The sequence below is a fragment of the Manis pentadactyla genome, chromosome 12 (assembly GCF_030020395.1).
Source record: "Manis pentadactyla isolate mManPen7 chromosome 12, mManPen7.hap1, whole genome shotgun sequence".
Classification (NCBI taxonomy): Eukaryota; Metazoa; Chordata; class Mammalia; order Pholidota; family Manidae; genus Manis; species Manis pentadactyla.
The window spans coordinates 15,327,818-15,350,456 of NC_080030.1; the positions used below are offsets into that span (position 1 = coordinate 15,327,818).

General features: G+C 41.8%; 1 protein-coding gene and 3 pseudogenes across 1 annotated transcript; all 4 read right to left on the reverse strand.

Moving 5' to 3' along the window:
• Positions 1 to 633: 633 nt before the first annotated feature.
• On the reverse strand, positions 634 to 1,566 carry LOC118921006 (olfactory receptor 7D4-like; annotated as a pseudogene).
• A 1,950-nt stretch (positions 1,567 to 3,516) lies between these two features.
• LOC118920794 (olfactory receptor 7E24-like) lies at positions 3,517 to 4,491 on the reverse strand (annotated as a pseudogene).
• A 5,621-nt stretch (positions 4,492 to 10,112) lies between these two features.
• On the reverse strand, positions 10,113 to 11,093 carry LOC118921016 (olfactory receptor 18-like; annotated as a pseudogene).
• Positions 11,094 to 15,735: 4,642 nt separating this feature from the next.
• On the reverse strand, positions 15,736 to 16,320 carry LOC118921028 (olfactory receptor 18-like). The gene has a single exon (XM_036902604.2). The coding sequence runs from the start codon at positions 16,318 to 16,320 to the stop codon at positions 15,736 to 15,738; it is 585 nt and encodes a 194-aa protein (XP_036758499.2).
• Positions 16,321 to 22,639: the final 6,319 nt, after the last annotated feature.

Genomic DNA, 22,639 nt, shown 5'->3' on the forward strand with positions numbered 1-22,639 from the left:
CAACAGTGGATTTGATGCTGGTTGGTTCTGATACTCTGGATCCTGTCGTTTTTCTATTTCTGCTGATACACTTTTCTTCAGTTTTTGGAAATGGAATAAACAAACATACGGAGAAAAGTTTGACCTCACGAATAACCAAATAAATAATTTATCCTTCAGTGTATTTTCTATTTGGACATATAAATCCAGGATTTGAGCTCTAAGAGGGCAGAGATTTTCATCTTTTATTTTTCCCACTGACTGTTGTGCTGCTGACACCCATAAGAGCCTGGCACACCACAGGTACTCAGTAAATACTGCCAAATGAATGAATTTGATAATAACGACCAATGATTATTAATAAAAACCCATAAAATCATGCTCTATTGCAAGACTCTAATTCAACTTTCTAGTTGGCACTGACCCACAGTACTGGAAGTCTATGCGGTGGTGCAGTGACGGGTAAGTAAAAGGAGGGCATGTGGAGAGCAGAACTGAGATAACAGAGCATCCACCGTAAGGCTTAAGAGCGAGTACTTGCCAGGCAATTCCCATGAACGTCACTTACAGAGGATGGGTGAGAAGCAAAACTCAATATTTCTCAGCCAGCCACTGCTACCACCATCAACTCAAAACTCCACAATCACCCTTCTCTCACTGAACAGACAGTTTTCTCCCAAAGGCTTCCTGCAGGACCCCCTTCATGTCCTTGTTCTGCAGGCTGTAGATGAAGGGGTTCAGCATGGGGGTGATCACTGTGTACACCACCGAGCCAATCATGCCCTTCTGGGAACATGAATTGGAACTGAGATATACACCAAGCTCTGCCCCATAGAATAGAGGAACCACACACAGGTGAGATGCACAGGTAGAAAAGCCTTACGTTTCCTGTTAGCTGATGGGATTTTTAATATTGAAGATGCAATCCTGGTATAGGAGAAAAGGATCCCCGAGAAGGGGACAATGCCCAGAAAGGCAGTCACCATGTACAGCAGGGTGTGACTGATGAGTGTGTCTGAGCAGGCAAGCGTGAGGGCCTGAGCGAGTGCACAGTAGAAGTGTGGAATCACCCGCCTGGAGCAGAAGGACAGCCGCGACATCAACAGACTCTGCATCAGGGAGTATGACAAGCTGATGAGCCAGGGCACGAGCACCAGGATGCCACAGAGATGGGCACTCATGATGCCCGTGTAGTGCAGAGGGTGACAGATGGCTATCAACTGCTCATAGGCCATCACGGTGAGGAGAAAAGTGTCCATTCCTCCAAAATCCATGAAAAAACACACCTGTGTGGAGGCAGCCTGAGTAGCTGATGGACTTGCTCTGTGTCTGGATGTTCACCAGCATCTTGGGGACTGTGGTGGAGGTGAAACCAATGTCAGCCAGGGACAGGCTGGAGAGGAAGAAGTACATGGGGTTGTGGAGGTGGGGGTCAGAGCCGACGGCCAGGATGATGAGCAGGTTCCCCAGCATGGTGACCAGGTGCATGGACAGGAACATCCCAAAGAGGAGGGGTTGATGCTCTGAGTTTTGAGAAAATCCCAGAAGGAAACATTCTGAAACACTTATGTGATATCCCGATTCCATGGGACTGGCCCATCAGCTGAATGATTGAGGAAGGAAAGAACATGAAATAGACACTCTCTATTTTTTTAAAATTCTTGAAGTGAAAGGTTTGGCATAAAAATGTTAACATTTAAAAATTTAGGAATCCTACATTCCATTATTTGTTACATACATCACTTCATAATGTTCATCAACCCCCGTCCATTGGTGTCTGGGGTAGTCATTCATCCTGTTTATTGAGAATCATTAAATCTAAAAAATTTAAAAGCTAAAAATTCTCCATTCCCTACTTGATGAGATCCTGTCTCCTCAAACCCTTGAAGATACACTTTCCAAGAAAAAGCAACAGCAGGAAAGTGGGTACAGATGCACATTCCTTCACCTGTGCTTACAGGACCCTCAGGACCGGGAAGGAGAGAGCCAGAGGACAGACAATCACTTAACAAATGTCTCCCGTCTCCCTTCCTAGTGCTGGTCTAAGCATCACTGCATGTCTGACCATCAGCCTTTTGGACTAATATATAAACATCCATGTGCTCTGTCTCCTTCAAGAATTTCATGAGCAACAGAGAGGAGATTCCTCAAAATCCCTTCCATGACCTTTGCTGATTTGAGCAGTGGTTCAAGAAGGGGCAGTGTCTGAAGCTGGTATTTGTTCTCAGCTACACATCATATTCATGCAGACCTTCCAGATTTAGAAAGGAAATGTATTTGGTGAGAGTAAGTAGGTAACTGTTTGCCAAGAGAGACAGTTTTATTCCTGGGATAGTCAAATGTTGCTTCCTTGAACCAAAAAGATTGAGGCAATCCAAAAATACTCAATAGAAAAAGTAATGGACAGGAGGGAGAGAAACTAAAGAGAATGAGTCTTGTTCATATGGACCAAGCAGGGGGTCTGGCTGCTGCAGGGTGTGTTCCTAAACTCTCAGAATTCAAATGCACTGCAATGACGACTTCTTCCATGAAGTTCCACCTGGGGTTGCAGAGCAGCTGACTTAGGATTCAAATAGGACTTGAAATGATGAATAATGAGTTCGCCACACATTTTACCTTAGGATATTTTCCCTTACACCTTAGGACCAGATTTTATACATTAGAAGTAGAGGATATGGCCATTTATCACTTTACTGTCCAGACTTTCTATCTTCCCAAACTGCAACTCTGTCCCCATGAAACACTAACATCCCCATCTCCTCTCCCAGGCCCTGACCCCACCATCTACTTCCTGTCCCTGTGGATGTGACTCCTTAGGGACCTCCTATGAGCAATCACACAGGATTTGTCCCTTTGTGTCTGGATATGTAATGTGATTGAAGGGAAGGTAGATGGAATGGGAATGAGAATTATCAGGGAGTCCGGAAATGCCTTTGCTGTAATAGGTAGTCTCCCATCTACTGGAATCAGGCATCCCAGTATTCCTAGGAAAATCCCAGTTGATAACAGCTTATTGAAACTCAATTTTTATAGTGTCCCATTTCCATTTTTAAATACCCTCGTTCAGACAGGAAATTACATAGTCACTTTACTTGCTCAAGAATCTGACCAAGACCAATCAAGAAGCAAAAATACACTAGATGTCTTAGTCCTTAATGTAAGGTTTAGATACTCCTAACAAATAGGAAAAAAAGATCATACTAAAAATATACAGAATAAATGACAAGAAAGAGACAGCTATGATTTCTTTGCAATGATAGAAACAACTGCGCATGACCAAGAGTCCTGGGTAGTGCATAAGGAAAACGAGATGGGCATACTGATGTAGCATGTGTAATCCTGGAGGAGCTATGATTTAGGTGGGAGTCCAAAGTCTCTAATTCCATTAGAGTTAAGCTTTTTGTGTAAGCAGAAAGCAGAGCCATATCAGTACATATACACTATGTGACTGCAGATTCAAGATTTCATGTTGTGCATGTTGTATTTTGATGCTTTTTCCTGTCCTTTGAACCAAAAGAAATGGCACAGCTTTTGAGATTAGGCTACTCTGCTGAAAATCCACTGCAGCGCCCCCTTGAGGTCCCTGTTCCTCAGGCTGTAGATGAAGGGGTTCAGCATGGGGGTGACCATTGTGTACATCATTGAGGCTGCTGCACTGTCTCTCGGGGATGATGAGGCAGCTGAACTGAGGTACACACCAAGGCCTGTGCCATATAATAGGCAAACCACTGACAGGTGAGAGCCACAGGTGGAGAAGGCTTTGGACTTCCCACCTGAAGATGCAACTCTCATAACGGAGGAAATAATTCATGTATATGAGTAAAGGATCCCAGAGACTGGAACACCACCTAATATGGCACCAATAAAATAGATTAATACGGTATTGGTGGAGGTGTCAGAGCGGGCAAGTCTGACTAGCTGAGGGATGTCACAAAAGAAATGAGGGATTTCCACATCTGTGCAGAAGCTAAGTTGGGACACCATCAAGCAGTGAATCTGGGAGTCCAAAAGGCTGATGAGAAATGACACCAGGACCAATAAGCCACAGAGGTGGGGGTTCATGATGGCCACATACTGCAGGGGGTGACAGATGGCCACCAACCAGTCATAGACCATCACAGTCAGAAGTAGACTGTCTACACATCCAAAGAGAAAAGAAAAGGACACCTGAGTGAGGCAGCCTGCATAGGAGATGGATTTGCTGTGTGTCTGGATATTCACCAGCATCTTGGGGACTATTGTGGAGGTGAAACCAATGTCAGCCAGGGACAGGCTGGAGAGGAGGAAGTACATGGGGGTGTGGAGGTGGGGGTCAGAGCCGATGGCCAGGATGATGAGCAGGTTCTCCAGGACAGTGACCAGGTACATGGACAGGAACAGCCCGAAGAGGAGGGGCTGCAGCCCTGGGTCTTCTGAGAGGCCCAGGAGGAGGAATTCTGAGATGCCTGTTAGATTTTGTGGTTCTTTGTAGCTTTGACACCTTTGAATTTTAAAAAAAGAAATAAAGAGAAAGTGGGTTGAATAAAAGGAAGAAGAATGACAACTATCACTGTATTTATATTTTGGATTTCAGTTTTTTACTGGTGAAGTATCCACATTGGAAGCCCATACACTCCAGTGCCACGAGCAATAAATATTTCTAGGCTGTGTTCCAATCAGCCTTCTTAATGCACACCCAGTCAGAGGTGCTCGAGTGAAGAACGTTAGAATAACAAGAACAGTAGAGATATTAAACCATGATCACAGTAAAATAGAGCCAACTCTTTCAAAGCAAAAGCATAGATAAGAAACATCCTTCCCCCCTTAAGAAAAGGAAACAATTGTAGTGAAAGGAAGTCAAGAAGCAGTCAAATATATTTTATTCATATGAAATGCTAGGAATTCCCTTGATTTAGAATATTTATAAGGATTCTCTTAAGTGCTAGAGCATGTCGGATGGATTTGGTTTTAAGTCCAGTGCACATGAGCAGAGGATATTTTTATGTGCCACTTATCTTCATAGGTGTGCTTCATTCTTTGATTTCTGACTTCCCTCCTTCATGGAAATAAGTGCTCACTTAAATAAGTGGGTGGGCTTTTCAAAGCGATTTAATATATAACTCGTATCCTTGGCTTTCAAGGGCATCAAATTTTAATATAGATGGTTTAGCTAAATGCATAAATTACTCAGCATTGCTGTTCACAAAGACATTGTACAATGAACTTGTGAATGATTAACAGTGAGGACATTTTAAGGAAACATCTTGGATTTTTAATTTTATACAGAGTTATTGAAATTGACTCCATATAAGCTGACGTGTGAGATCCCTCTTTACCATATTTTTAACTCTATTGTGCAGTAGCTTGGTAATACTCTCTTGTTTTTCTGATGAAAAAGAATTTATTACCTAGCCTTCTTAAAATAATATCACTAATTTGAAAAGGTATCTGCAGCCATATGTTTACTGCCACATTATTTAAAATAGCCAATACATGGAACCAATCTGTGGCCATCAGTGGAAGAATGGACAGCAATGTGGTACATAGACACAATGGACTATTACTTGGCCATAAAAAAGAATGTAATCTTGTCATTTGCAACAATATGGATGGACCTAGAGGGTATTAAGTCAGATACCAAAGAATGAAGCTAACCCATGAAATAAGTCGGAAAGAGAAAGACAAATACCATATGATTTCACTTACATGTGGAATCTAAAACACAAAACAAAACAAAAAGGAAACAAATAAAAAAATGGAAATAGACCTAAGGGAAATTTGGACCTTGATAAATATTTGGTCACTACTTTTAGCAAGAATTTCAGTCACTATTGGAACAATGTACTTAATGAACTATCTTACCAAAAACTCATGGGTTATGTGGTAAGGACATCAAAAGCTTTCCTATCTCAGGGCACTGAGGCATGGAATGACTTCAAATCCAAAAATGCATCTAAGCCCATGCAATAAGATGTACCTCCTCTTTCTGTTTCTGCTTTCAGTTTTTAACATTTATAAAAATCTCTGCCATGAGTTTCTAATAGTTGAATGCTGTGGAAGAAATTACATGGAAAATAATACATCCCAAAGAAAGTCCATGACATAGATACAAACAAGTGTTATTTTATCTTGTCTCTAGTCCTCTTGGATGTTCCTAAAATAAGGGATGAAACACAGGCATGAATAGTCCCTGCGTGTGGAAGCTTATTGTCTATGCTTTGTTTCTGTGGACAATGGAAGGGTCTCTTCAGTATTTAACAGATTTTTTGTTTGTTTCTGGTGATTCCTCTTTGCCAATAAGATAAAGGCTCTGGGGAATCAGACATAAAGGATACTAGCCATTTTTCTCCATACACCAAGTACCTATATGTATAAGGTAAAAAATAAAAAACTTTCAGGGAATGTAGGGAAACTGTAACTTCAGGTCACCGGACATCTATGTCAAATGACATGAAGGTCACACTTATAATTAATACTACTACTAATAAATTTCATTTTATGCATCCATCATGTATGGACCCTATATGGTGCATGCATTACCTGTGAAATGTTTCTCATGGCATTGCACCAATTAGGAATCAACTCACATGACAATTGTAAGTCTCAGAGACATTAAGACCTTGCACCATGTCACACAGATAATAAATGGAGCAGACAGGATTCAAAAGTAAATGGTCAGTGTGACTCCTCTGCATTCAACTTTGTTTCCTGGACTTCAAAATGTTTTGAGCAGAGGTCCAGAGATCTTAACCACAGGTACATCTGAAATATAAATTTAAAATAGTTTCCAATTTCCAATTAGCAATGGAAGCCAAGCCCCTGACTTCCTGTCTCCTTTGGGATGGAGGGGGCAGTTTATACAAACACGGGAGAAGCAGACAGCTGCAGAGAAAGCCTGTAGGGGGACCCTGAGAGAGGGCTGTGCTGAGGTATCCTGGACTGACCCTTCTGGGATCCCTACGATGTGGTCTAGGCTACTCTTCCAATCGCTGGTACAGCAGGGAATGTGACCCACCAGGAACCCCAAGTGGAGAGCACTGTGAGCTGGTGGGGTGCAGGGGGAGGACATCTGCCTGGAATAACAGGGATGGGATGGCTGGGGACCCTGAGTCTGGAGTCAGACTGCCCAGATTCAAACCCAGCTTCATCCCTTTCCAACTCATAACGGGTGCAAATTCCCTTAAAAATGCCATGTTCCTTTCCTTCTCTATAAAATAGTAATGTGTGCGTGTACACCCTGGGGAAGATTGTGCAGATGGACGCCCCATACAATACCCAGCTCAGAGCCTGGCACTTAGGACACACCAAAAACGGTTCTAGATGTTGTACTTACTGTCCACCTCCTCCTCCCAACATCACCTCTGTGATCCTTTTTGCATATCAGGGGCCAAATAAGCATGACCCGTTTCCTGCTACCACTTGGGAGACGCCTGTAAGACCCAGACCCGGTGTGGGGGGAAGCAGAACAGAGCAAGTGTTCCTGGAGCTGCAGCCTAAACGAGAGGTAGACTCCCCAGGGCGCGGAGCTGGAGCTGCACGTCGGTGCCCTCCCGCCTGTCACGGCTGTGCTGTTTGCCCTGATGAGGAGGAAACGATACTGTCAGGAGCCCCTCCTCTATTCGTCGGCACCCTCAGCACTTACAGGGCTGCTCTGTGACTCTGGTGGGCCATAACCACAGAGGGAAAACCTCCTCTTCGCTTGCCTGGCGAATGATGAAAGCTCAGGGCCTGTCCTCAGGACCTGCTGAAAGACACACTCAGACATCAGCGTCCTGATGCTGAAGACCGTGAGGGAGGGGCCACAGGCGCGGGACCCACACCATCAGCACTTTCACTCCGAAGGGCTGGAAACTCAGGCTGATTATTCACAGTTGTGAAGCCTCGGGGGCTCAAAGCACAGAGCTCATAATTAGGCAGATTGGTCCATGTTGTCTCAGTCCCTAAGGATTTCCAGATATAACTAAAGAGGGGAAAGAGAAAATGCACGTTCATCGAAGAGCCTGAGGCTTCCTTTCCTTCCTGAAATCTTCACTTCCTTTTGATTAAGAGACACGGGTGGGTTTTTTTTTATTTCAGCCATTTACTATGGTACAATGTATAGAACAGCAATTGGCCATATTAACCCTTCTTAACTGTACAGTGCTGGGGTATTAGACACACTCACATTGTTGAACAACCGTCCGCACCATCCATATCCAGAACTTTTGCATCTTCCCAGACTGAAACTCTGTCCCCATTAATGAATAAGAATTCACAAATCCACATTCTTCCCTCAATGCAGGCCTTCCAACCACCAGTCTACTTTCTGTCTCTATGAATTTGACTATTCTAGGTACTTGATAAAAGTGGAATCAAATAGCATTTGTCCCTTTGTGACTGACTTATTTCACATTGAATAATGACTTCAAGGTTCACCCATTTTGTAGCATGTGCCAGGATCTTTCCCTTTCACGGCCGTATAATATTCCCTTGTATGTGGAGACACTGTATTTATCCATTCATCAGGCAATGGACCCTTGGGAAGCTTCCCCATTTTGGTGGCTGTGAATAATGCTGCTGTGAGCATCATGGTACACTTACCTGCTGGGCTCTCTGCTTTCAGTTATTTTGGGTATATGCCCAGAAGGAGAATGCTGAATAGTAAGGTCATTCTATTTTTAATTTTTGACTTATTTTTAGTAATGAGTTGTCATTTCTTCAGTTTCGGTATCAGGCTCTAATTAGTCTTATTAAGTGAACATTTCCCCTTTCTCTGTTCCTTGCAAACATTTACATAAGATTGGATTGAGCTGTTCTTTCACTGGTGGAATTATGAAAACATTTTTATTCTTATGTAAGGAATTTTAAAACACTGATTAATTGTCTTTATTATAAAAGGAATATATGTTTAGCTATTCAGGGTTAAGGTAACTTCTGAGCTGGTTGTAACTGGTCATCAGTTTTTAGGAATTGGCCCTCTTCTTTTATGTTTCTATATTATTCATATTTTTACAGTATTCAATTATTTCTTTACATCTCTACAGTCATGTTACAGTTATATTTCATAATTTGTTTTTTCTTATTTTCTCACTCAGTCTTGAATGTGATTCATAGGTTTTATTAATGCTGTCAAGAAAACAATTTTTAGATTTATTGACACTTTCTACAGTACTCTTTTTTTATTTAATTGATATTTGTCTGTATCTTCACTATTTCCTTCAATTTGCTTTGGATTTACTGTTGTGTTATTTTTCTGACTTAGTTCAATGCTCAGCACATTACTTGTAAGCCTTTATTATTCTTAATGAAAACCAATGACATAGTTTGTAGTTATCTCTCTATTATATTGTTTTATATATGTGTACAAAGGAGTATATTGCTTCACACATATACTAATATATTTATATTACAAATATATGTATGCTAGTATATGTATATATGTGTGCTAATATATATATATATCCTAACACATAGATATATATGAACTTTAAGCATGTATGTAATATGATTGGGGAGAGTGCATGAAATGGGAAAGATGATTATCAGAAAAGTTGGGGAATATATCAGTGCTCTGAAAGTTCCTCTCCATCTTCCCTGGAAGTATACATCCAAATTTTTCCTAGAAGTCCCAACTGATAACTGTTTGTTCAAACTATCTATTAATAGTCTCACTTTCAGTTAAAAAAAAGCACCCTCTTTGGACAGGAAATTAAGTACTCATCCTATCTGCTCAGAATGCAGTCAAGATCATTAAGGGGAAAGATATTACCATTTGTCCAGGTTTTAAAGGTATGGTTTAGACCCTCCTAACAAGTCTAAGCAAATGAGGGGAACAGGGAAGAAGCAGTGAGTGACAAGCAGGAGAGGGTTACGGGGGTTTGGTTTCTCAGGGACACAGTGAGACCGCTCCTGACCCAGAGCCCTGGGGCTGAGCGGCTGAGAGGGATGCGCTGAGGGACAACAGATAACCCCAGAGGGCCATGCCCTGTGGGGGAAGGGGGTGCAAAATGATGTCCCATTTCCTTCAGAGCTATGCTGAGGGGAGCACCTGTGAGAGTGGAATGCGTGCGTGCACATAAACCACGGGACCGCGGATTCAGGCGATTGGGTGGCATGCTGGGGTTTTGCTGCCTTTTCCAGTCCGCTGAGCAGAAAGGGCAGCACGGGCCTCGCCATCAGGCTGCCGTGCGGACAATCCTCCACAGCGCCCCCTTGAGGTCCCTGTTCCTCAGGCTGTAGATGAAGGGGTTCAGCATCGGGGTGACCACCGCATACGCCCCCGAGGTCACCGCATGCTTCCTCGGGGAAGATGAGGCAGCCGAAGAGAGGTACATACCTAGGCCTGCGCCATAAAACAAGCAAACCAAGGCCAGGTGAGAGCCACAGGTGGAGAAGGCTTTGTACTTTCCCCCTGCCGAGGGGACTCTCAGAATGGAGGAAACAATTGTATAGTAGGAGAAAATGATTCCTGAGATGGGGAGAAGCCCGGAGATGGTCCCAATGAGAAGTATGGCTATGTTACTGGTGGAGGTGTCTGAGCAGGCAAGGGGGATAAGCTGAGGGATGTCACAGAAGAAATGAGGGATTTCCACATGTGTGCAGAAGCCAAGTTGGGACACCATCAAGCAGTCAGTGTGGGAGTCCAAAAGGCTGATGAGTAATGACAGCAGGACTCACAAGCCACAGAGATGGGGCCTCATGAAGGCCGGGTAGTGCAGGGGGTGGCAGATGGCCATGAACCGGTCATAGGCCATCACAGCCAGGAGTAGGCCGTCCAAAAACCCAAAAAGGAAAAAAGGAAAAAAGAAAAAAAGAGTAGGCTGTTCAAAAACCCAAAAAGGAAAAAAGAAGGACACCTGAGTGAAGCAGCCTGCATGGGAGATGGACTTGCTGTGGGTCTGGATGTTCACCAGCATCTTGGGGACGGTGGTGGTGCTGAAACCAGTGTCATCCAGGGACAGGCTGGAGAGGAAGGAGTACATGGGGGTGTGGAGGTGGGGGTCAGAGCCGACGGCCAGGATGATGAGCAGGTTCCCCAGGATGGTGACAAGTTACATGGACAGGAACAGCCTGAAGAGGAGGGGCTGCAGCTCTGGATCCTCTGAGAGGCCCAGGAGGAGGAATTCTGAGACACCTGTAAGATTCTGAGGTTCCATGTAGGTGGGACACCTGTTCAAAAAGAAGAGTTAGGGTGTATAAACAAAATATGAATATAGGCAGTAAGCTAATTGTCTATTTTTTATATATTTTATAAAAATATATATACCTTTTAAAGTGGGAATATATATTGCATAAATAAATATTGTGATATGTATTACTATGAACATATATTGTGTACTGTGTGAAATACAACATATAATAAATATTTTTAATGTGAAAGCACTTTAGTTATTTGAATATTGTTTTTTAATTGAAATATAGTTGATATAAATTATTATATTGGTTTCAGGTGGACAACATAGTGATTGGATCATTCTATACTTTACTAGATGCACAGCATAGTAAGTGTGATCAGCATCTGTCAAAGTACAAAGATACTACCATATTATTGACTATGTTCTGTATGTTGTACTTTCATCCTTGTACTAATTTACTTTGTAATTGGAAGTTTGTCCCTCCTTATAATCCCTGTCACCTGTTTTGTCAATCTCACCTCTTCAGCTGCTATGGCAACTACCAGTTTGTTCTCTGTTTTTGTAACTCCCTTTCTGTTCTGTTTATATTTTACATTCTGCTTGTAAGTGGTATCATACGGTATTTGTCTTTCTCTGCCTGACTTATTTCACTGAGCATAGTACCCTCTAGGTCTATCCATGCTGTTACAAATGGCAAGTTTTCATTCTTTTGCGTGGGTGAATAATATTGCATTGTGTATATATGGGCAGTAAACTGGAATATCAGCCTTAGCAATTTTTTGTATTGATATGTCTTCCCAGGTAGGGGGAAAAATACAAGAATAAACAAAGAGCATTCTATAACACTAAAAGGATGTTGTACAACAAGGGAAACCATCAACAAAACAGACAATCTACTGAATGTACAATATACTTGCATATGACATATCTGATTAAGGGTTAATGTCCAAAGTGTATACAGAATTCAAACACCTCAATACCAAAAAAAGAAAATACTTATTAAAAAATGGGCAGAGGACCTGAAGAGACATTTTTCCAAAGAAGACATACAAATAGCAAACAGGCACATGAAAAGATGTTGACGTCCCTACTCATCATTGTGTATATTATTGATTCAAGAAATTCACAAGTAAAGTATTCACATGATGACAATAGACCCTGATACCTTCAGCAATATTTCTCATTTGCGAGCTCTTCTTAAAACTCATTGCTTGTTGATATCTGGGTTATTCATGTGTTTCTGAAATGAACACAGTAAAATATCAGCCCCTGATTCTAAAGAAAAATGTGGAATAATAAATAATAAATATTAAAATCTCTTTAAGAAAATATGATTCCAATTCAAGTACACTAACAAACCCTCAAATATAGTTTATCTTATCCAAAGGAAGCATAAGATATTCTCCTAATCTGGAATATAACCCTAAGAAAGTTAAAATCATCACATTATGTGGATTCTAAATTAAAATTGAATGTTCATAACCTGATAGTATTTTTATATGCCAATTTTTTCATGAACTTTTATGATAATTTGTTATGACACCCATTTTCTCATGGTGCTGAGGGCTCACTCACATGAGTGGGTTCTCTGGTCAAAGGCTTCTCAAATATAACTCAAATATATAAATATTTGGACATGGTGAGTTCATATTTGGATAAATATGTTTTTGTTACATGCACAGAAGCATTCAGCTTCCCTGATCCTGAAGACAGTATTAGTGATTAAATGGTTAAACAACTATCTTTCCATGAGTATGCTGTATCTTTTCTTTGTTTGATGGAATGTTGATTTTTTATTGGCATATAGCTGATATAAAACATATTATTTTAAGGTGTATAACAGTGATTTGACAATCATATGCATTATAAAATGCTTACTGGGAGGTTATTCCCTATCCATGTTGTACAATCTCAGTGAAAGCTGTGAGGTTGAGTTTTCTTTTTGCTGGTTTTATTTCCTGTCCTTGGTAAAACTTCTTAAACATATCTCTCATCCTACACATTTGTGAAGGGTTCGTCTCTCATCAGTTCCAGTCCTCTTACATACAGTTGAGAAATTTAAGACTAAGGCCCAGACTGAAACCCCATACTGTCCTTCCTATGCCAGCTCAAGTGTTTTAAAATCTATCCTCTATTATGGGGAATTGCAATTCTCCTAAATTCAGCTCACTGGTGACAACTCAAAGTGTTCATTTCTCCTGGCAGGTCAAAACATGATTTCACTTGAGGGAAATGCATAAAGAAAAAGAACAGATAATGATTTACAAACATCTGGATTGTTTGCTACTCTGTTAAGTGGGTATATTAATTCAAACGACCTTATAGGGTTGCTGTAAGAAATTAAGTTAAATGACAACTATAAAGTGCTAAAACAAGGGTCTAGTTGATCACTAGCATTGCCTGTTGACCTTTAAAAAGTTCTGTTGCACTGGTCACACCCAGAACCAATAAAATCTACACTTAAGTCCTTTGCATACATACATACATATGTACACACACACACACACACACACATACAAGGCCTAGGTAGAGAACCACTACCAGACACCAGTAAATCCTCCAATAACATTATGTATTATTTTTATTACCATTACTATCATCTAGCAATATTAAAAATATAAATATGTAATAATACTTCCCTAAGAATTCATTTTTTCCAGCACTATTGAGATATAACTGACAAATAAAAATTAAATATACTTAAGGTATACAGTGTGATGTTTTGATACATGTATACTTTATAAAATGATTAGCATGATCAAGCTAATTAAATAATCATCACATCACATGGGTATGATTTTTGTGTGTGTGTGTGTGCGCGCACGCGTGTGTGTTGAGAGCCCTGAAGTTCAACTGTCTGAGCAAATTTCAAGTATACAACATGCTATTCTATGTAACTCTAGTCACCAAACAGTAAATTACAGCTCCAGAGTTTATTCACTCAGCATAACTGAAACTTGGTGTTCTTTGTCCAATATCTGCTCATTTCCCCCACACCCAAGCCCCTGGTAGCCATCATTTGATCTCTCCTTTTATGAGTTCAACTTGTTTAGATTCTACATTTAAGTAAAATCATGCAGTGTTTGTCTTTCCATGTCTGGTTAATTTCATTTAGCATAATGTCCTCCAAGTTCATTCATGTATCACATGAAAGACTGAATAATATTCCATTACATATATATATATATATATATACAAATATATATATATATATACACACACACAATATCCATCCCTACATGATTCCACTTCTCTGCACACCAGTTGTCCTAAAACAAACACTTTTTATAAATTTTGTGGATGTATTTCCTTGTCAATACTGCTAGATAGTAGCATTGGTTTATATGTCCATCAACTGTTGTCTTGACCTTACCTAAATATTTTCATTGTACACATATTGTTTCCTGAGTTCTTACTTGCCCAATATTGTATTTTAAGACTCTGTGAAGTACATATATGTATTTCAAACACTTTGAATGATACCTAATATTACTTGAAAAATAAATTTCATTTGTCAATTCCTTATTATGACACAACTAATAAAATTCTTATGCTTCTGCCTCTTTCACACAGTGAGAACTTCTGTAAGATACATGCATGAAAGAGAAATAATTTCTAAAAACTGGCAATGTGCAACTTCACTATGAATTACCTACATGTGTTTTTCCAATAGAAAAGTCAGACAAATTCCACTGTATGCTGTTGTTGTCAAGGCATAGAAACAGAAAGATCTGTCTAGCAAAGAAACTATCTTTCCATGACAGGTCTCCATGAAAATTCACATATTGTACAGGGAATAATATTTCCACAGCTCAGATTTCCAAAAATAGTTTACAAGTTGCATGGCTGTGCATAGAAACTCTGTGATCTACAGTAGTTGTGCAATAAAGGCCCCCATGAACCCTTGGCCCATTCCCCTACAGATGAGTTCACCAAATCCCAAGAGAAGGAAAGAATGGTTCTGATTGCATTTACTCTTTACAAGTAAGGCAGGTTTGAAAGTAAGGCGGGATTGGACTGTGAACAGTAAAGAACTGAAATGCAAGTCATCTTTGAATGAAATGTCTGACAAAATCCAAGAGTCCCGCACCTTGGCTATACCTTTGACCCAACCTGGAGTGCTACTAAGTCTTCCCATACTTTTTCCACCCTCCTGTCCAACTGAATCTTAATCCTTGGTGGTAGGACTTGGGAAGATGCTTTAAAGTTCATCAGATGTGCCCAATATGAAGCCACAACTGAGGACCAGTGATATAAAGTCTCTCAAACACAACCTGCATCAATAGATTTGATTGAAGCCAAAGTTTTATGGGCAATAGACATAGACAGTGAAAATGGTTGAGATTCATTGTATACATATTTAAAAGGAGAGTTGTGAATTTCTACAGGGTGACTGGGTCATAGGTGACAAATGCATATGATTCTATTGGTGTTATAGGATTCCACTGTGCAGTGATTTTGACATACATGGGATCCCAGAATACTACCTTAATCCCATCAAAGATGTGCCAAAATAAACAATTTTCAGATATGATAAACCAAATGAATGAAAACCATGAGCTACAAGAATTATGTGAACAAACAGTCATGTTTGCCAATTCCAGATGTTTGGTTCTACAATCTTTTCTAATTCACAAACTAAAAAAAAAAAATGGCCCAAGTACTAAAATGAGTATATTCTGTTGGGGAGCTTCTGCACAGCCCTCTTGATGTCCCTGTTCCCCAGGCTGTAGATGAAGGAGCTCAGCATGGGGGCGACCATAGTGTACACCACTGAGGCCCCTGCACCCTTCCTGGGAGCATGTGAGACACTTGAGCTGAGGTACAGCCCAAGGTCTGTGCCATAAAACAAGCAAACCACTGACAGGTGAGAGCCACAGGTGGGCAAGGCTTTAGGCATTCCACGAGTTGATGGGACTTTCAGAATGGAGGAAACAATTTTGTAGTAAGAGTCAAGGATCCCCGAGATTGGAACACCCCCAAAGACGGCATCAATAAAATGGATGAATATGTTATCAGTGGAGATGTCATCACAGCCCTGCTTGAGGAGATGTGGAGGGTCACAGAAGAATCGAGGAATTTCCACAATCATGCAGAAGGTAAGCTGTGACACCATCAGGCAGTGCAGCTGGGAGACCAAAAGGCTGATTGAAAGAGACAGCAGGACCAGCAGGCTACAGAGGCAGGGGCTCATGATGGCCGCATGGTGCAGGGGGTGACAAATAGCCACAAACCCATCACAGGCCATGACAGTCAGGACTACACAGGCCGAAGATCCAAAAATATTAAAAAAAGACAACAGAATCAGGCAGCCCACATAGGAAATGACTCTGCTGTGAGATCGAATGTCCAAAATCACCAAAGTCTGATACAGGAAGCCCTAAATAACGTTTGGTGATATTGGGGTTGCCCTTCTCGTGACTATCATGATCATCACATGCATGCTCATTTGGGAGTGCTCAGAACTGGTTTGCACAGATCCATTTCCTGCTCTGGCTTGGGCTATGTTCATGGGAGTGAGACGTGGTGGTGGAGGAGAGTGGGATTCCGAATGAGGTTCTGAAATCCGCAAGAAAAAAACAAGTGCAGGAACCTCGTCAGCTTCTGACCTGAAACTTTGCACGTGGGAGTCCTCCCAACGGGCCACCTCAACCTGTCTCTGCTTGTCTTCTTGATCACCCGAAGTCCCTGCCGCACCCACCACCTGCCCAGACACTCCCTGGTCTGTGCTGTACCTCAGCTGGGTCATGACTTAGGAGCCCGGATCCAGTGCCTTCTCCTGAGTGGTCAGTGATGGGGCTGAGGCTCTGTCCTCAGGACTGACAGGAAGACAGACTCAGGCATGAATCCTGGTGTGCAGATGATAAGACACGGATGAGGCATGACCGAGACTGGCACCCAGGTAAGGCTGGAGGCGCTGGCTAATTGTTTTCTCCACCTTTGCCCTGGGAGCTCAGTGCACAGAGCTCATCACTAAGTGAAATTCATCCATGTTCTCCCAACCTCTGAGGACATCCTGATCTTAACAGAAGAAAAGGATAAAGTGAATGTGTTTAGAAGGTTCTGGGCCCTACCTCTTCTCAGGAGAAGACTCATCTGTACATTTATACCAGTGAATACTCTTCCCTGGTCATGTATTTTCCATTGTCATGGCTTTCACTCCAGTCCATGTTTTATAGATGAGTGTTAGTTCTCACAATTTGTCTTTAATTGTATTGGGTAATATTTTGGGATCCCTGGACATCAGAATGAATGCATGAGAGACTCTTCTAAAAAACCTGCTATCCAGGTGAAATAACCTATTTTTATATACTTAAAATTTACATCCTTTCCCACGTTTGCTTGTGTATTTTCCATAGAAATTTTGCATCTGTCAAGTGTATTCATTTATGTATTGTCTAAGGATGCAGTTTCCTGGTCCTCATCCTGGGATTTTATTGGAATCTCCTGGGAAGTCTTGTAAACACTGATGGCTGGGTCTCATCCCCAGAGATTATTTTTTAAATTTATATATAAATGTTTGGCTTTGCCGATTTTTTCACCCTACGCTCCAAAAAGGACTATACCTACCAAGGTGAGCCTGTTTGGTGAGGAACCTCCACATTGAGCTCTGGGTGTACCTGTTCCTCATGCCCAGCTGAAGGTGTTCACTGTAGAGAAGACCAGCAGATACATCCACAAGGACACCACCAACCCTTCCTGGGAGAAGGTGACAACGATGATCCAAAACACCCCAACAGCTGGTCCAAAAAGTAAACAAACAATTGACAGGGAAGAGCCACAGGTGGAGAAGGCTTTGTACTTCCCACCTGCTGAGGGGATGCTCTGAATGGAGCGGGAAAATTTACAGTAAGAGAACAGGATCCATGAAATAGGGAGACACCCAGAGACGGCGCCAAAGAAATACATGACTGTGTTATTGGTGCAGGTGTCAGAACAGGTGAGGTGGAGGAATCGAGAAGGGGCACAGAAGAAATGAGGAATTTCCACATCCTTGAATCAGGTGGGTTTTCACATCCTCAAAGTATGCAGCTTGGAGAACAGAGGCTGATGAAGAAAACACTTCAGCTAAGCCACAGAGGCTTGTGTTCACATGAGTAGGTAGCGCAGGGGGTGGCAGATGGCCCTTCACAGATCATAGGCCATCACGGTCAGGAGCATACCATCCATACATCCAAAAATGATAATATAGACATCTGAGTCAGGCAGCCCACTTAAGAGATGACTATGCTGTGAGTTTTGATGTCCTCTACCATCTTGGGTATCATGGTGGAGGTGAAACCGATGTCAGCCAAGGATAAGTTGAAAAAGAAGAAATACATGGGAGTGTGGAGGTGAGGGTCAGAGCTGACATCCAGGAAATAAGCATGTTCCCAAACATGGTGACCAGGTACATGAACAGGAACAGTCCTAAGAGAATGAGCTGCAGTTCCAGGTCATCCAAGAAATGCAGAAGGAGGAATTCTGAGACGTGTGAAGTTTTGTGGTCTGGTGTAGCTTTGATGCTTTTTGAAATACAGTGGGGTGTGTTCAATAAAAGGAAAAAGTATATTAAAAATGCATCTATTACTGTGTCTATATGTTGGGTTCAAGCAACTGCCAACCAGTATACAAGCCTGGAGTCAAACACCCCAGTGACTTGCAATATTTATCAGTTTGATTAATTCTACCTCCCCAGAGCTCTTTCCTCATTGGCTTCTGTTATTCAGCTCTCTACACACATGAAATTTAGAGAATACTCAACTGAAGAGGATCAGAGGAACTAGAACACTGAGATAACAAATCCATGATCACAGTAAAAACACATCCTACTTCTTTAAGATAAAATATACAATAAGAACTGTTCTTCACCCATTAAGAAAAAAATCATTCAAATTTAAAGAACTTAAGAAACAATTATATGTAACTTATTTTATTCAAATACAATGCTAGATATTCCCTGCATTTAGAATATTTATAAGCATTTCCATTTTCTCACATTTAATGGGCAGGCATGAAGACAGGAGTTAGGGGTCATTGGGAGCATCTTGTATATGGCACACTACACAGACCCCAGCATCTAGAGAGACTCAGGTTGTGTCTCAAATTCACTGCACAACAAAATTTGCTTGGAGACAACCTGCCAAATGGGTAGAATTTCCTCTGCATTGGGTACTTCTGCAGACCCCACTATACCGCTTCTGGTCATGCTGGCTCAAATTGACTCCCTGGATTCTGTTACAGCAGGAGGGCTGTTCATCATCAGGCCAATCTGCAGCGATTGCATGGGCACATTTAACAAATGTCCCCAGGGGCTCTGATTTCTGCTACCAGAGAGGAATCTACAGACTCAAGCAGGCATTGTCTTCAGGTTTGTTCGTGTTTTCAGGTAATGAAAATGTTAATAAATGTGGCTTTGGTTTATCTGGTTTTCCACCCTAATTTATGAAAGTGGGATGTATGTGGATAGCGGGCTCTTGTAACTTTCTAAATCCATTCCATGCAGCCTTCCTGACCCAGACATCTCTCTGCTGAGAAATGTGGAGATTCGTTTGTCATTAAATGATGGGATGAAAATATTAATGTGGATAGATCATGAGAAGATGGTGGCGTGAGTAGTTCAGAGGAAATCTCCTCCCCAAAAACACATATATTTATGAAAATACAATAAATACAACTATTCCTAAAAGAGACACCAGTGGATGCAGTACAACAGCCAGGATATATCTACATCTGTGAGAACTCAACATCACATGAAGGGGGTAAGATACAAGCCGCGGTCAGGTGGGACCCAAACACTCCCCACCCCAAAACCCGGTGGGAAGAAAGGAGTCGGAATGGGGATGGAGTGAAACCCAAGACTGCTAAATAACCAGCTCTAGAAATCCGCACCTGGAATGCAGACACAAGGTGCATGTGGTGCTGAATATTAGAGAAATGGTAAAGCAAAACCTGTGGGCAGGTCCCCATAACCGGCGCCCCTGAGACAAAAGAAAAGTGAGTGCTTTCTGCAAGTCTTAAAGAGACAGGGACACCATAGCTGGACGAAGTTGTCCTGGCAGCTGGGAATACCAGAGAAACTTAGGTGCCCTAAACCCCAGGGAGGCAGTGCAGCTAGGAAGCCCCTCACGGCATTAAGAGGCTTGCCAGTCGTTCCTCCAACTGGCACAGACCCCGAAAACCTGGCCCAATAGAGAGGCATGTGCTAACTTGCAGCAGCACGACCAAACAGCTCGGGCATGGCTCGTGCACACTGGTGGCAGTGAAGCCAGAGGAGCCCGGTAGAAGCCTGCATGGAAGAGCCCCACACACACCTGCAGCAGAGCCAGAAGGAGCAGGTGTACTCCCAGGAGCTGACTGGAATCCCAGCCCAATGCAGAGCCACCCGGGCCAGACCCAAAGGCCGCTGTTGCCACACAGCTTCCAGAGAGGGACACCGCTAGCATGGAGGAGCGCACCTGGCATGGTTGCCACTCCCTGCAGGGCTCTGTGCTGCTCTGCCAGACACCCCGCCCACAGCAGCTTAGAGGCCTAACCCAGTGGCTGCTCCAGGAGTGTGGGTAACTGTCACAGGCAGCAGAGAAGGGCAAGGCATCCAGTAAGCAGGAAAGGACATTCTTCTCCCAGCTGACACACCCACAACCTGCCTACAGCCACTGCTATCACCATGAAAAGGCAAAAAAAATCTGGTCCAGTCCGAGATACTTACAACTGAGAAAGGATCTGCGAGGCAGACCTAACTAGTCTCCCTGAAAAAGAATTCAAAATAAAAATCATAAACATGCTGACAGAGATGCTGAGAAATATGCAATAGCTAAGGGATGAAGTCTGGAGGGAGATTACAGACATTCAGAGGGAGATTACAGAAGTGAAACAAACTCTGGAAGGATTTATGAGAAGAATGGATAAGATGCAAGAGGCCACTGAAGAAATAGAAACCAGAGAACAGGAACGCATAGAAGCTGATGCAGAGAGAGATAAAAGGATCTCCAGGAATGAAACAATATTAAGAGAACTGTGGGACCAATCCAAAAGGAATAATATCCACATTATAGGGGTACAAGTGGAAGAAGAGAGAGAAAAAGGGATAGAAAGTGTCTTTGAAGAAATAATTGCTGAGAACTTCCCCGAACTGGGGGAGGAAATAGTTGCTCAGACTACGGAGGCACACAGAACTCCTGAGAGACAGGATCCAAAGAGGACAACACCAAGACACATAATAATTAAAATGGCAAAGATCAAGGACAAGGACAGAGTATTAAAGTGAGCCAGAGAGAAAAAAAAGGTCACCTACAAAGAAAAACCCATAAGGCTATCATCGGACTTCTCAACAGAAACCTTACAGGCCAGAAGAGAATGGCATGATATATTTAATGTAATGAAACAAAAGGGACTCGAACCAAGGATACTGTATCCAGCACGATTATCATTTAAATATGTAGGAGGGATTAAATAATTCCCAGACAAGAAAAGTTGAGGGAATTTGCCTCCCACAAACCACCTCTACAGGGTATCTTAGAGGGACTGCTCTAGATGGGAGCACTCCTAAAAAGAGCACAGAACAAAACCCCAACATATGAAGAATGGAGGAGGAGGAAAAAGAAGGGAAAGAAAAAATCATCAGACTGTGTTTATAACAGCTCAATAAGTGAGTGAGGTCAGACAGTAAGATAGTAAACAAGCTAACCTTGAATCTTTGGTAACCACGAATCTAAAGCCTGCAATGGCAGTAAGTACATATCTTTCAATAATCATCCTAAATGTAAATGGAGTGAATGCACCAATCAAAAGACACAGAGTAATGGAATGGATAAAAAAACAAGACCCATCTATACGCTTCTTACAAGAGACTCACCTCAAACCCAAAGACATGCACAGATTAAAAGTCAAGGGATAGAGAAAGATATTACATGCGAACAACAGAGAGAAAAAAGCAGGTGTTGCAATACTAGTATCAGACAAAATAGACTTCAAAATAAAGAAAGTAACAAGAGACAAAGAAGGACATTACATAATGATAAAGGGCTCAGTTCAACAAGAGGTTATAACCATTATAAACATATATGCACCCAATAAAGGAGCACCAGTATATGAGAAAAAAATACTAACAGAATTAAAGGAGGAAACAAAATGCAATGGATTCATTTTGGGAGACTTTAACACACCACTCACTCTAAAGGACAGATCCACCAGAGAGAAAATAAGTAAGGATACAGAGGCACTGAACAACACACTAGAACAGATGGACCTAATAGACATCTATAGAACTCTACATCCAAAAGCAACAGGATATACATTCTTCTCAAGTGCACATGGAACATTCTCCAGAATAGACCACATACTCAGCCACAAAAAGAGCCTCAGTAAATTCAAAAAGATTGAAATCCCTACCAACCAACGTTTCAGACCACAAAGGTATAAAACTAGAAATAAATTCTACGAAGAAAGCAAAAAGGCTCACAAACACATGGAGGCTTAACAACATAGTCCTAAATAATCCATGGATCAACAACCAAATTAAAATGGAGATCCATCAATATATGGAAACAAATGACAACAACAACAAAAAGCCCCAAATTCTGTGGGAC